The sequence below is a fragment of the Aulonocara stuartgranti genome (genome assembly GCF_965226115.1).
Source record: "Aulonocara stuartgranti genome assembly, chromosome: 5".
NCBI lineage: Eukaryota > Metazoa > Chordata > Actinopteri > Cichliformes > Cichlidae > Aulonocara > Aulonocara stuartgranti.
Window position 1 is genome coordinate 31,404,269 of NC_138943.1, and position 16,197 is coordinate 31,420,465.

General features: G+C 39.4%; 1 protein-coding gene across 16 annotated transcripts in view; it reads right to left on the bottom strand.

Annotated features, from left to right (window-relative positions):
• The window catches only part of LOC309705970 (inositol 1,4,5-trisphosphate-gated calcium channel ITPR1-like), an 80,235-nt gene that overhangs the window by 35,082 nt on the left and 28,956 nt on the right, over positions 1 to 16,197 (bottom strand). For 4 of the 16 annotated variants that reach the window (XM_082532065.1, XM_082532069.1, XM_082532066.1 and 1 more), the window contains 9 exons: positions 15,853 to 15,879; positions 15,399 to 15,519; positions 15,129 to 15,313; positions 13,323 to 13,471; positions 12,560 to 12,671; positions 10,876 to 10,911; positions 5,124 to 5,159; positions 4,158 to 4,205; positions 3,269 to 3,398 (listed from right to left, as the gene is read on the bottom strand). In XM_082532065.1, the coding sequence (XP_082388191.1) occupies positions 3,269 to 3,398; positions 4,158 to 4,205; positions 5,124 to 5,159; positions 10,876 to 10,911; positions 12,560 to 12,671; positions 13,323 to 13,471; positions 15,129 to 15,313; positions 15,399 to 15,519; positions 15,853 to 15,879 (844 nt within the window). The remainder of the gene's footprint in view (positions 1 to 3,268; positions 3,399 to 4,157; positions 4,206 to 5,123; positions 5,160 to 10,875; positions 10,912 to 12,559; positions 12,672 to 13,322; positions 13,472 to 15,128; positions 15,314 to 15,398; positions 15,520 to 15,852; positions 15,880 to 16,197) is intronic. The other 12 variants (XM_082532064.1, XM_082532061.1, XM_082532060.1 and 9 more) reach the window with 8 other exon arrangements.

Consider the following 16,197-nt stretch of genomic DNA (forward strand, 5'->3'; position numbering starts at 1 on the left):
TCTGCTAAAACTTTGTAGGGATGTAAAGTTTTTAGCCCCACCAAGGTATTCAAGGGCAACTGAATGACCGACAATGACCGGCAAAAACAAAAAAAGCCTTATAGCTTACTTCTTCTTGTGTATTGTCAATATATGTGTATGTGTATGTACACACACACACACACACACACACACACACACACACACACACAAATTAATTAATTATTCCCTTAAAAGTAAATACTGCAGAGACAGTGAGCTACTGTGGCGGAGGTTTGTGTTCTTTGAGTCCTTGTTTGGATATTTGTTGGTTGCACAGGTATTTGTTTTTTTAATTTCAGGATTTGTATCTTTTTGTGTGTTTTTAAAAGGTGGACACGGCGGACAGTGCTGTGCATTTAGCTTATAAATATAGCTAAAATCACAATGACATTTGGGAAATTCCTAATAATTATATTTTTAAAAATCTACATGTGGTTGATTCAATCACGAGCGATTGTTTCAGTTCGGTTTATTTTATTTAAGATGCTATTGGGTAAGGAGGAAGTAAGGCGATTTTGAGTCATGTAATAAGCCACAGGTGTCTTTTCAGCCACCACACACTCAAAGAAAAGAAAAGAAAAAAAAAGCACGTTAGATGTGTCTCTAATCCACTGAGGTACTTTAACTCCTACTGCTGCCAACCATAGCCAGTAAGAGAAGAACTGGTGAGATAACAGCACCCATCAGAGCCGTCTCTGGCTGGGCGAGTCACTGAATCAACAACACATCCCATTCTAGATGGAGCTTGGCTCTTTGGTCGCCTGGCAACAACACGACCTGCGTTATGCGGGAGACAGAGCCAGTACGCTCAATAGCAGAGCCCCTCAGGTCCAAGGGCTTAAAGCAGTGCAAGGCCACAGCTGTGAATAAGATCTTTTTTTTTTTTTTTTTTTCATGCCTTCTAAAGCATTATAGACCAAATATGAGTCATCGCTGATGAGAGACACGGCGTGACTCACTGGAATAGGTAAATGTCACTTACTAATAATCTATAAAATTTATGAATGTCAATCTCATGTAAGCAAAAAGAGTGAGGGGGGATAAAAATACCACTTTAACCGTTTCCTGTACAAATTCCTGATTTGGTGAGACCCTTGGTAAATAACTAAGGACACATTTGCAAATCCTTTATACTTTACTGTATATTTCTTTGCAAATATCAAAATGGCAAAATATTAAATGTTGATAAAGGGACATTTTATTCAGTTTCATTGAGGCAAACTGAGGCATTTTCAAATCGGATGCCAGCAGTATATATTACAATAAATTATATGTACTTTTTTTTTTTCTTTTTTTTTTAAATGGACCATAAAAAAAAAATACAAAGGTTATTTACTTATTTATTTATTTATTGTTACGGTAAGTTAAAAAAAAAATGTATACACATATGACAGTTCCGGAAGTACTGCTGCTTTTTCTCTGTCATTTAGGCCTAACTAAGGTGAAGTGAATAACTATATTTTTACTAATTAGGCCCACTGGTCAAAAGCTTAACCAGAAGCAGAAATTCAGACAGCCAAGAAGAGTTTTACTGCAACTTCCTTGGCCCAAATGTCGTTCACCACTTGCCTTACTCACCAGATTTGCCTCCCTGTAACTATGTCCATTTACCAGAAATGAAATTCAAGTTTAAGGCTCACTATTTAGCCACAGTGGAGAAGAAACAGGCATGGCAGTGGTACAAGTGCAAGCAGACAGATGCAATGGGAAAATAAGCAAAGCTCAGAGTCCAGAGTGGCAGCAGAAGATGACCTTGATGGCTTTAATTTGACCTAATAAACAGTTTTTTTTTTTTGTTTGTTTTTTTAAATATGCTAACATTCAGATGATGGCTTTTTCAGTTAAGCGCTTGCTTTTTTTGGCAACACAACGCCAACCCACATTCTCAACCTCTAAAATGTATCCAAAGTTAAAGAGCCACAGTTCAGCCTACCCGTTTCCACTGCTTCACAAAAAATCCGAAGCAGTATGACAACGGAGGACCAAGACAGCCTGAGCACCTGAAATCACTTTCAGTACTACAGCAATGAGTCTCTTCAGTTCCTAAACACTGAAGACTTAAGACAGTGGTAAATGTCAATTTCAAAATTCATTACAGATTCAACATTTGCCGTGTTGTCCTTTACTATTTTCAAGCAAATGCACAGCGTCTATCAGGTAAATGACTGTGAATGTGGGCGCTGAGTTTAAAATACAACATTTACAAAGTATGTTCCAACACAATGCTCGGAGCACGCTCTGTTGACTGCTACCCACTGGAAACTGTCACTCACTCACTTTTCCTTGTAATCTGTGCAACTAACAGAAATATTTCCAGCATTATAAGGAATGTAAAATAATCAGTAAATACTTTGTTGCGAATTTGTAAATAATTTAGACTGTTGACAAAAACCAATTACTCTGTAAAGAGTTAAATGACACAAACTCTTTTATTATTGTCAAAGTTAAAAGTTTTCCTCCTTAAGAAGGTACATTTGATAACATTTCATTTATGTACATGAGCATCTGGTTGTAATAAGTAGCAATTAACCTATTTAAAAAAAATACTGAATAATAAAAAAAAGGAGGGGGAGAGAGAAAGTCTTTCTGGGTAAAGTTATTTTGAATACTGACAAACAAAATGTGGTCAGATTAGTCTATGATCAATTTACTTATTTATTTTTAATTAGGTTAAAACTATGTGTGAGCATTGTTACTGTATTTTCCCATGTAATTCATCAAAACAGTAATTTTTAAGCAGCTTGTTTAGTTTAAAAAAATATCTGAATAAAAAATAAATAAAATTACTTTTACAGAAGCTTCTGCACACATGCTTTGACTTGGATATAAATAATTATTTCCTAATGAAACTGTAATGACTGCAGCTATCAAAACAAACGGTTTAATAGAACTAGATGGAGCTATGCAGCGATAGATGGAGATAAATAGCTGAAGCAGACTGCAATGGTTGAAAGATTTCATTACAGGAGCTGAAAACCTAATTATTTAATAGCTCTACCCAATTATTGAACTTTATTTTAAAACCACATTTCCATAATTGCACAACTGAAGCTGAAATTTTTCATGTGTTTCTAGCTAGCAGTCATATATTATAGCTGGCAGGCTAAAAACTATTAGGGATCTAACAACACTTTATGTTGGGTGTGCAGCGCTGTCCCACCTTCCCCAAGTAAATCATTTCATTTCATCTTATCTTTACAGCATAACCATGTAGACACACAGACACGTAGAGCATCGTTACACAAACCTGTAGGTGATTTCCCTTGCGCTCCAGGCGTGAGTGGGCCGTTACTGAAGGTTGTAAGGCTATCTCTCCTCTGGCCAGCTTTGATATTACCATAGTATCGATTGACCAAAATCTGCCGCAGAGCCTCTCCCTACCAGGAAAATGAATGTTAGGAGATGAAGATCTATTTCTGCTATAGAAATGGAAGTTGAACCCAGAGTTACCATGCTGACACAAGACTATCAAATTGATACAGAATTGCACTCATAGTAGTATGTCCTACATACACAAAGCCACAACATAAAGCCATAAAGGGTTACAAGATTCCACATAAACCAAAAATGAAACTTCATTTTGTAAAATGAATTTCTGAAATCTCCTCGCTTCACTTGAAAGGTTTCCTTTTGGTTTTTCATGTCATCTTGGTGTTTTATGGCATTTTATGGCCATACACGTGCCTTGAACTTTTGTGCAAGTAAAACAAAACTTAGAAAGAAAGAGAAAAAAAAATTAAATAAAGATAAATCTTATCAAGATGTCCACCTGGGAAAAAATAGAGCACACACACACACACATTTTTTATTTGATCCTTGCACTCTGACCTCAGTGATGTTCAGAGTTGACATTGTGCTCTTTCTCGGTCTCAACATATGCATTAACCCTCGGCCTTGTATGTAAATCACAGCAGTGTGTCACCTCTGTGTCAGTCTGTAGCAAACACAAAGCGCAGACTGAGAACCCACATTAGTGTTTCCTGGCTGATCTCTGTCACATGTTTTGTGTCACAACTGGGAGGGGAGTGAGTGAGTGCCATGCTGTAGCAGCAGTGCAACAGTGAGGGCATCACAATCAGTCAGTCAGTAAGATGCAGGCCTGTGCCAGACCACAGCAAACCAAACTCTTTACCTACCCTCCTTTGATCCTCCAGTTGCTTCAGCGGCTGGTTGGGATCAAGCTCCTTAAAGGTGAGGTGAGTTAGCAGAAAGCATTAAAATAAGAAAGAAACAAAAAGGTTGGAAAGGAAAGTTGGGGAAAACAAAAGTAGGGTGTCAATACAGTGCAAATTAGTTACTTTACAAGCATGCAGGAAACTGGGTGCAAAATTGATCATGCAGTTAAGAGGGAAGTGGTTGTGTCAGGGAAGATGTGAGGTCGAGTCAAAGGCGTGCAGGGCTTCATGCAGAGGAGGACTGACATGCTTTTTTTTTTAACACCTTCAAGAAGTTTTTGAAGTAAAAATCGTACATTTTTAAAATCTAAAATTATAACCATTTGTCAGACTACCTCCCTCATTACTTTACGCTCACAGTGGAAAAAGTGCCTAAATTATTTACATAAAAGAATGATAAGACTGCTGGAGGGAAAGAAACAAGCCATGAGCCATGAGAAAAGAAACACTTCAGGTTACATAACAGAGCAGTGAGCTACTGACACACACTGTAAGCACCAATCTGGCATGGAAAAACACCTCACCCATGACTCCAACCCCCACCCCACCCTTACAGCAACCCCAATGAAAGGAGGTCAGTGAATTGGACTTTCATCAAAGAGCTAGAAGGACAGATGAGCGGATGGGAGAAATGACGGAGGCAGAGAGGAAAGGATGAGTAGAGAAGCGGAAGACTGTATGCAAACAAGGGCACATATGTAGCAAGTTCCACAGAAGCAGCAGCGGCAGAGGGGTGATGCAGGAAGGGCGGGGGGTGGAGATAAAAGTGGAAATGCATAAGGAAAGGTTGTGACTTTTCTTTGTTTAAATAAGGATCTGGAAAACGCACAGCACAAATAATACAGGATGGTGGCCAATCATGAGTATGAGTGATGATCAGTACTGACGCATGTTAGTGGGCAATGGGCCAATATGAGTAAAACACACCTCGGCCGGGATTTCGGGCTCAGGTGGCGGTGCCAGCTGATTGGAAATAAAAGGACGCAGTTAGTTGGGGTTAGAAGTAGTCGGATTAGTTAGGTCACTCCATCTCCAAGAGCAGCTTCCAAAACCAAAACTTTCTATTACCAGTAACGTCAACGATTCATCATCAATGTGCAAAGAGCCAGGAGCAGAGAAAGCAGACACAAAATGATGTTTGTTTTTTGTTTTTTTTAAGTGTTTCTCAGGGTTTGCTTGATGACAGAGCATGAGTGATAAGCAGCATTACCACATCGCAGCAAAACAGCAAAAGCTCAGTTGCCCCCACCTCACCACAGACTGCTGGTTATTAAAGCAACACTGGTGTGTTTGGTATTCTGTGGTTCCCTCTTAATAAAATGATAATAACATTACAAACCAAAGATGGCAGAAGCAAATATGCACACTTTGATTCTTCTAAGGATAAAAAGAAATAACAAGAGATATTTATGACTGAGCGTGTTTTCAAACCATAGTCATGATATGCTTGGTTTGACTACAATCATATTGTTACAATCATATTGTTACAATTGGAAAATTGCCTAAAAATAAATTAATAAATTAAAAAAGTAATTAAAAAAGTAAAAAATTACAAAACCTTTCCCATGCTAGCTGTTTGAACAGTAAATGTATGTATTGCATGGTCAGAGATGCAAAAAGTACAACATATTTTCAATACATATCTTAAAGTAATGAAACCAACTCAAACCAACAGATACATAATAAATTCAGAGAGAGAGAAAGAGTAAAAAAGAATAAATAAAAAAAATAACAGAAATGCTAATAATTTCCTACCACATAGTAAAACAATGAATACTTTGATGGCATAATTGTACAGAGACGCTTCGTAGACATTTACCTTAAATGAGTTAAAACAAAATAAAGTGCTAATGCTAGCCTACCCAGTAGATGATTATTTTCTGTGAACGGCTATTTAAAAAAATAAAAGTCTATACACACACACACACACACACACACACACACACACACACACACACACACACACACACACACACACACACACACACACACACACACACACACACCTCACTGCAGATAATGCAAGAAAAAAAAAAGACTAAATAACAAATACACAACCAAACATGGGTTGTTTCTGTCTCTCTCGGTCATGACTGGGTTACCAGTCATGCTGCTTTATGCTGATTAATTGTGCAACTGGACAGGAATTTCCCTGCATCAAGTCTCCTTTAATGTCAACACACTGACTTCCACAGAAGAACGGTGATGCATCACACATCATGCAACTTAAGTTATATTCAGCAGCTAGTTAGTAGCAAAACTAACTTCTCTTAATATACTTCAAAAACTAACACGTGCATCGAAATCTGACCGTGAGGACAGCCCGACCCTATAATTGCCAGCATTTTTAACGTTTCCAGAATGTGTGATTAAAATGACTACAGAGGCGAGGCCTGGCAAATAAACACAATGGCACTGTGAACACTTGCAGTAAATAGTGGCAGCAAGGGTCACATGGTCTCAGTGACCAGGAAAATCTGTTGCACTTTCTCTCGAGAGTCAGTTTTCAAACCATCTCTCTATTAAGAATATTAGAACTAAAAGCCTAAACCTACATAGGATTAGATGGAGCTATATTATCTATTTTTTCTATATTTTTATAAGTTTACCGGGAGTAGAAAGCTGGCCCTGTACCATGTGCTCATTACTACCCAAGTTAAGGCCTCAATTTTCTCATGGCAGTCCGTCTAACCTAACTTGAGCTCCAGCAATCCTACTGTCTCCTGGAAGACGTGTCTGAAGTGCTTTTATTTCCAATTACCACTGGAGATCACACATCAGTGGAGAGTTTGAAATTCCAGGAAAACAGAGAGGGGGAAAAAAATGCTTTTGGCTCTTATGTAACTGCTGCTTGATAGCTGGCTTGAGCCCAAGAATCGTGCAACTTAAGTTAAGGAAACTGGGACAGCGCAGCCTGTTGCTGAGAAACGTCCGCAGCTCCCCCTGTTGAGAAGAAAAAGCAGAGCAGCTCGGAGTCTCCAGAATTCAGTCACTGTAGTGGGCAGAAGGATAAATGAGGACAGGAGCAGGCTATCTGAGGCAGCTTGGCAGAGAGAATGATGGGAGTGGCAACTGGTAAATACAGAGAAGGCTAAAAGAGGAAGTAGGTAAAGGCAAAGAGACAAAACAATGTTTGTGTGGGGATTGGAAACAATGTGGTGACAAAAAAAAATGCACAAGAAAAATAGAGGAAATAGTAAACTCAAAACCTCCCAAAAACAAGCTCTGATTGGCTGAGATAATGAAGAGACTGTTATGGGTTGACGGTGGACAAAAAGAATTTGGCGAACTGGAAAAAGACATTTGCGCCCACACAGAGAGACCGCAAAGAAATAGTTCCCTTATATAACCTTCGTGTCCGGTTACACGCTCGGCCTCAGCTAATCTCTCTGTATCACCTGAATTAGAAGGAGAAATGATCTCCATCTCGCCCCCTTATGCTCGTGCAGCCTCTCAAACGAAAGCCGTGCACACGAAGCGAGAACAAACGCGCAGCGATTGATGCGATAAGGCCTGACAATGAGTCCGCCTAGCTGGTCAGGTCTTGTTTTCTCCCGGCTTGCATTTGATCACGTTGCTATTTCTGGAAGAATGAGATAAGCTATTCCTAATGGGTGAAAAGTCATTCCACTTGATCCTGCTCCCTCATCAGCCTGACTGGATATGCAAAATCCAGTACAGCGTCTGGGCGTGCAGCAACAAGAAGCACGATGGAGTCTGTCAGACAGTAGTGAACTAACAGCTGCACTCATTCCTAGAGGTCTCTGGGTGGGTGATTCTGAAAGAGAGGGGGTGTGTTGTAAAAGGTCAGGGAGCAGCAGCAGGCTACACACTTGAGTTACGTAACTGCTATAATGGCAGTTTATCTTGCTGCTGATGAGGGGAAGTTGGGGTTTTGGCCCGTCTGCCTTCCTGCCATCAATCTGAGTACCCAGAGACGTGCTGCCAGCCATCAGCCACGCCGCTTCATGCTGTTGTTAACGCGAATGAGTGGCAGAGAACATGTGCCGAGTGTGTGGACATTCTTAGGATGCTGCACGTGGGAGGAGTTGATGAAACAAAGTGGTGCTCTGTGAGAACAGCCCTGTTTTTGTGGAAGCTGGGGATTTCCATCACTTGAGCAGTATATACGGGGAGAGAGGGAAGGAGGGAAAGCAAGACAGAGACATAACAGAGAAACTGAGAGCATGCTGCTTCCTGCAACTCTGGAAAGACCCTTTCCGACAATTTCTCCATTTCCTTACTTAACAGCATTGTTCACTTCTCTTACACACAGACGCACGCCCTGCACCACACTCTGGATTAAGTGGCTATTGTGATGTTGGCGTGCTTTTAACTTCAGTGTTTCCTGCTGCCACAGAAACGCTTCCTCCCGTGCAATACTTTCAGTTTTAATCAATTTAGTGATTACAATACAAGCTCCCAACTAGGCTAAACATATAGATATATAAGCTTTCTATTATTCAGAACATTAAGGTTTCAGTACATTTTAAATCAAACCGTGAATCACAAGGTCAAGAATTAACTTTGATGCTTTGATGAAAGCCAGCAGAAGTCCCGATAAAAACCCAGTGAAGCAGAGAAATGGGTTCAGGTCTTTTTATCCAATTAGAGCAGAATTGGAAAAAAATACAAAGTGCTTTACAATAAAACACTTTAAATCTGGTTCCAGTTCTTTTAAATATTTAAAGAAATTCCAATGCTAGGAGGCACATGTTGAAACGCTCAATAACCCTGGCCAGAAACCGAAGAAGACTGTACCAATTTAAAGCAACAATACAGTCATTAAAGCAATACTATAGCCCTAAAACTGAGTCTAGAACCCACAGTTCTATACTTAAAATGGCTAAACTATAGCAGCTAGCCTGAGAAAGCTGAAGGCTGGTGAACAGACATCTAGTATGAGTAAAGATCTGGCAATAGGTCAGTAGGAGAGAGAGCAAAGTGTGAATAACTCCTACAAAATGAGCTTAAAAGATTTGTAAGTTTAGCTGTAAACATCAAATAAAACGAAACTCCTCACAAAACATCTACATTCGTGTAAAATAGTAATCTTTTCGCAATACTGGTCTGAAGTAACATTTCAGATATGTTGTGGTTGTGGCGGCACCCATAATCTTCAGAGAGCAGAAACATGTTTCATCAGCTATTTTAAAAGGCCACACGGCCCGATGGCCTGTTTTACAAAGCTAATAGATGGAGTATCCCCAGCTAAATATACACTCACACCTGCTCTTGTAATTGTGGCAAAGGGCTTAGAAGAAAAAATATGCCATCTTATCACCATCCATCATCAGGGGGCTGTGCGACATTTAGAGTGACTCGTGCCACAAATAGAAACAGCTCTACGATGTAATGCAGTGTAACAAAATGGCCTTGTTACTGCTAAGCCGCCTGTGTGCTGACAGTGACGCACTGAATGAATACATTTATCGAGGAGCCTGTATTAGCTATCTTTAAAAAAATACGAGTACAGAGTTAAACAAAAAATTTAACCTGCACAAAAATATAATCGTTGTTTGATGGATGGATAACTTTTGTATACATGCTATATCCAAACATTAGTAACTATTGATTATAAAATGTCTCTCGAATTTCTCAACTACTTCAAGAAAGTTTGAACCAAGTTATGCTTTACATCCATGTCTCTGCAGACTTCTACTGGATATGCAGTTCTGACAGTCCACAAACTTGTAGCAATGACAGCAGACAGTGCTTTAAAAAGGGCACAATGCAACGAGGAAGACGATTCAAATTCTAGCAGGTGGATGCTTCACACCCAGCTTTAAACCACATGCACAAAAGATCTATTCAATAAGCACAGTCTCGTCTTGAGACCCCAAAATTAACACGACCAATCCAGGGTCTAACCAAAATATGTTAACTTATGTTATTTAAAAATAACAGTAACAGTAAGATCCTGTAGGATATATTCTACAAATGTAACACATCTTTACCTAAACAGTTCACTCAAAAAAAATATAGAACAAAGTACAGCATGGCACAAAAGCACATACAGTATACTGACAAAAGCACTGGGCCACACCTCAGTCCCATTACCACAGCTGAATAAAATGCAGTCTGCCTTTACAAATATTTATATATATTACAAGCTTACTGAATTCACGTGTGGTACTGTAATAGGAAGCCACCATTGCAAAAAGCAGTTGCAACAAGTGAAATTTTTCCCCTGCTGTATATTCCAGCATTAACTGCACATGGTATCACTGCAAAGTGGAAGTGTTTAGGAACCACAAAAACTCAGCCATGAAGTTGCTGAGCTGCAGTACTTGGTAGCTGCACTCTGTAACTTCACCAAGTGCTGACGTGCATAAAAGATACATGACTCACTAACTTCAGAGATCAATGCACCTCTGGCATTAACATCAGCACAAAAACTGTGCACCGTGAGCTTCGTGGGTTTCCATGGCCCGGCAGCTGTGTTGGTGGCCCAGTACTATTGGCCATATAGAGTTTGTGAGGCAGACATTTTAGCATTATGCTACTTATTTCCATGAAATTCAGGAGCAACTCTTAACAGGCACACGGCGGGGAAATGGACTAAGCTGCTGACACAGATGGGGGATTGAAACGCTAGAAAGCCTACGTGAAACACAAGCACATCTATGCTGTTAGTGGGAGACAAATGAACATCGCAATAGTAAGTAAAGTGATCAACCTCAGCCACATCCATTTCATCATCAAAGGCAATCAGCTGCAAGAGAAGAAGTATAGGAGGCACAGAGTTAGTAGAGCTAGATTAGTGAGTTAGAGCTCTGTAACAAGTGTGCAAATGTAAAGCCTCTGAAACCCACACACACACGCAGCATGTCAGGTTAGTAAAAAAGGGCGAAGAAAGGGCTGTCAAGGCTCAAAAACAGAACAAGTTAATTGCAGTAAAGACACCTTTTTTACATCATCATTGCATCAAATATTTTCATGTTAAGAGAACTGACTATAAAAGTGCAAGTCTTTGTTTTTAAACACAGTTTGGTTGAGAAGGTGAAATATTTAGTATTTTTCCCCCAACCAGTTGCTTTCTTTCCCTCCCCGTTTATCAACACAAAAATAATGTCTTCATTTTATCAGTTATGGTTGAGTTTTGTTAAACAATAAAACATGAAATAGTCCATCCAGCAGATTTTGAAGTTGAAATTGAAGATCTAATTAAAAAAGTTTAACCATTTTCAAACACCACAAACCCCCCCCCCCAAAAAACTAACTAACTAACAAAAAAAAAATAAAGCCCTTTCTGAAGGGCTTTCATCACAAAGAAAGCAAGCAGATTTCTTTCCAGAATGAGCTCAGTCTGTAATGGACCAAACAGGTTCAGTATGCAAACCAATAAAATGAGACTGTTGTGATTAAAGTACGCTCTCCTGTTAATCTTACTTGGCCTGATTAAAATGTTCTTGAAGCTTCATAGATTCTTACACCAAACTCAAAGGGACGTTAGCCATCATTCCCTGTTAAATATCAGATTTAACTATTTTTTTAATCTCTAAAAAAGGCTAAGAGGAGCCCCATGCAACAATTAGGACCTGATCCCTTACAAGCTTCTTACTTTTTCTGCTTGCCACACACACACACACACACACACACACACACACACACACACACACACACACACACACAATCCAGTCATTACTAAGCACTCAAAAAAACTAATTAAAAAAAGTGAATAAATCACAGGGTAACGTACAACAAATTCCCTGGCAGCAAATCTAGATAAAAATAGTTTTATTTTAGCAGTTAAAAACAGCAAAAAGATTTTTGAAAGTTGTTTTAATGTTTTCATCTGATATTAAAGCGCTTTTACTCCTTTTACTGGAAAACAAGTTGGCACAGTTGAGACAATTTATTTAGGATTAGTATAAGTGATCATTAGTAGCCAATGAATGGTGCGTAAAATGGTTGAGAGACAATGTTGGATCATGCACATTGTTAATAGAGTTAATAAAGCTGATACACATAACACTGTTTTTTTTGTTTGTTTTTTTAATTTAAGGAGAAAAGCAACATGGGAATCTTTTTATCATTACTTTTTGCAGACTCTTAAAAGCACTAAAACTAGAAAAGAAAAATCACAAACTGCCCTGGCTGCAGGAATATCAAATGAAAGACTTGATGACGTTCGCTGTGTATGAGTCATTTACTTTTTTGTGTTCTACAGAGGCTCCAGAGGTAAGCAGAGAACACTCAGTTTTGTTTTTTGCTCTGTGATGTCGTGTCTTACCCTAGGTTTTGACGCAGAACATCCTGACATGTCAGAAAAGTGTTGTAACATTTTAACTTGTGTGTGGGAGAATCTTGTGCAACACTAGAACCAGAGAATGAGAAACAGGAATGGAGGAACAACATACCTTCTCCCCATAGCCCCGGTCTTTTGACATCATTTCCCTCAGTGTCTGCAGTACTTTGATGCACAGGCGCTCCTCGTTCTCTTCTAGCAACTGTTTGGTGTGTTTGATCAGTCTGATCAAAGAGAACAGGGGCGGGGGGGCAGAATCAGCACAAACAATAGAAATAGACTGATGAACTCATCACCTTCCTCCAAAACTCTATATACTTCAAGTCTCACAGTGACAGAAATCATTTCTATGACACAGTGATTATCCTCGTTCTAAACAAGAGACTTGGAAGTTATGGGTCTAAAGCATATTTAGGTGCCTTGGGCATAACTGAAAACGGTGATTTAAGAAAATGACTTCAGCTGACTACAGCAGATGCTTCATGTTCACAGAAAACTTAAAGACTAAGTGATTCCCCAAAGCCAGTGCAGGCTGATGCCAGCAGCCACAGTTGAGATAGTTTTCTCTGCTTTTTCACCTTCAGACGTTTCAGAATGTTACAGTAGAACTGATTATGAGGAACAAATTTACTGTGCAGAACCACATGAATATCTAGGAAATAAAACAACAACAAGCACGCTCCTGGCCCTGCTACAGACCCTCCTCTGCTGAAAAACTAGTCTCATCAGGTTGACAAAGATGCTTGTCTCCATTCACGTTTGAGGTACACGACAAAACTACAAATGCACACATGCGAGTGGTTACAAGGGGACTTCCAAAAGCGTTCCAAAAATAGCAACAGCACTGGAAGTGGTTCAGACAACTTTAGACTCACTTTGATATGAATCCTCCACTTTCACATTTCTTGCGAGCGTCCGTGTTTTCAGGGAAGAGCAGTTCCGGACGATGCAGGACATCCACCAGCACCGAGAGCTCAGCCTGGACCAGAGGTCTCAAACGGTCCTCTAGGGCAGACACGATGTCCTATTGAGCAGAACCAAAGGTTAGAAATAACCCAGAACTGTGTTTTATGGCAAACAGCTACACTGTTATAATTAAAACAGTCTTCCTATTCCTGCATTTCGTTCAAAGACATCCAGCTACAGTCAGCCTCACATTATTTTGCTTTAATATTAATTTAATATAGAAACAGGAAGGGACACATCCAGTGCATTACACATCAAATCACACCATAATAAACACCACCGTGCCACCTTTTGCAGTGCACTTCCTGTCACGCCTGGTGATGATTACTGTGAAAATGAGTGATTCCGTGTTGGGTGCTGATTAAAGAAGTTTGAGAACATCAAGAGGTGGGAAAAACCACTAAAGCTGTGAAACTCCAGCAGTCTTTGCAAAGACAACAGGAATTTGGGAAGTACACAGTTGTGGGAACCACATAAAACCCCGTCTAGAAATGGGTGGATTAGGAACGAAACATCTAAAACATCACTGAAAATGTATTTCCATAACAAAACAGCTTTGCTTTATCGTTGGAATTACAGGATAAAAAAGTCCTAAGGTTTCATAAGTAGTATCAGCAGAGTGCAGACTGATCCTTGGCTTGATTTTTCAGTCTTCCAGTGAATACTGAGTCATGTCTTACTAGAGAATAAGGTGGAGCAACATGGTCTGCTGCTAAAACCACATATTTTTCTAGGATGTAATTGGACACATCTTTTATGGTTTTTGATTGCCACACAGTTACCAAAAACATTATATCACCCTGTGCATACTGGCAACAATTAACAGCAATGATGAGGGGGCTTAATTAACCCATTGTACTTTCACATTGGAGTTTTCAGTTATGATAAAAAGGCAGACCGAGCTGTCTTCATATAGTGTTAACTTTCTTCCACAAAAAACCCCAAAGAGGAAGTGGAGATTCACTGCACTCATTCTACTGCCTGATAGGTAGAAACCTGTGGTAAATATCAGACAGTCATGTTGCTTTAAGAGACTTTTATAGATTTTAATCACTTCTTCTTCAGAGAAATACCAAATACCCTAAAAGATAAGACATCAATATTAGAGCAAAACTTTCATTTTTGAAAATTTGAATTTTACTGCAAAACACAAATACTATAAACAATGAATCAGTACAGATCCATTTATGTAATCAGTCTGGAGAGAAAAGCAAAAAAGCTGCATGTTTATGCTGTGCATTTGGAAATGTAGGACATCTACACCCTGTTTAAGAGAGCTCCTGTGTGCCAGACTGACAATGGCACAAATGGTCATATTACCACAACTAACAGAACTGGATGTCCCGTACCACCATGCCATCTGATGTGTCGATAATGGGCTTCATAAAAGCACTTACTGCTTTCTGTGCCCCCTGATATATTGGCCTTCTTTATGAACACACAGGTACACAATCTAAAAATAACGTTTTCAAAAGATTGGTTAAAAAAAAAAAAAAAAAAGGCAATGCATTTACTTTAGCAATGTTTAATGCAGTCAGTGTTTTTTTCTGTCTATGTTTGCATTATTTTTTTATAGCTTTTATTGCTTTCATTGATGTTTATGTTTCATTTTACAGGATTTTTGGCTTACGATTAAATAAAGCAGACAAAAAATTTAAATGGATGAAAATGGATTAAGTTTATTACACTGAAACAGCAACAGACCGTCTACTGACCTGTAGCCTCTCAATGATGTTTCTGTAGTCTTTTGAGGTGGTCAGGCCGGAGTCTCGCCTGGATGTGTTCTTAGCAGACAGTCTCCAGTTGAGGATGCTCTTCTGCACGACATTGTTGGACTTGACAAACAAGTTGTTCACCTGACTGTCCAGGTCCACTGGGATAGCAATGGCTCTGCTCTTAGCTAGGCAGAAGCAGAAAGTACATATAATATGCGCCACTTTTTAACACTGAGAGGTTCATAGTCTGTGTTAGTCTTAATATCTTACCCACGTCTGACAGTACTTTAATGCAAGCCTCAACTGAGGCCTTCTGGACAGGGTTAAGCCAGTTACAGTGGTAAACCCTAAACACTCCTTGAAGAAGCTGAACAAAAACGGGCTGACGGGTCTGTAAGACAGGGGGAAAACTAATTACATCTTGCCTTTCAACAAAAGAAGGAAGGAGGAATTGTGGTGTAAAGGAGGGAAACTGTTAACAAATATTTAATAACACACAGAGTGACTATTGTGCTCTCTGAATAGCTTGAATTCATAACCCAGTTTGTGGTAGATGTGACAACGTGTGCATATAAGGGCATCAAAGGCAGACGGGTTAACAGCTTAAGATCCATTGGGCAAGCTTCCTAATCACATGCATTCCCCTTAAAACAAACCAAACCGGTGTTTAACAGAGAGTACAACAGATTTCTACCTGGCCACAGCCCTAAAGTACAATAAGTACCTCAGTCATCTTTCCAACAATGGCTGCCTGTTGCAAGAGAAAAAGGAAAAGGGTTGCGGAATTATCACGTAATGGTACACTTTAGCGAGCGTAGTTCCCAGGAAGTGCAGTTGCATAAAGGATAATCGCCATTTTCTAGTGGAACCAAATAGCAACAAAAAAGCTCCATACACAGATAACAGGAAACAAGTGTCTAACACAAAAAACCTCAAAGTTACTGTACCAAGGATTTGGAAATTGAAGGAGGTTATTGGTCATGACTTATTGGAAAGTCGTGGGGGAGAAGAAACAGGGCTAGAACAAGGTCTAAGAAACACAGTAACCACATTGCATCAGTACATCATC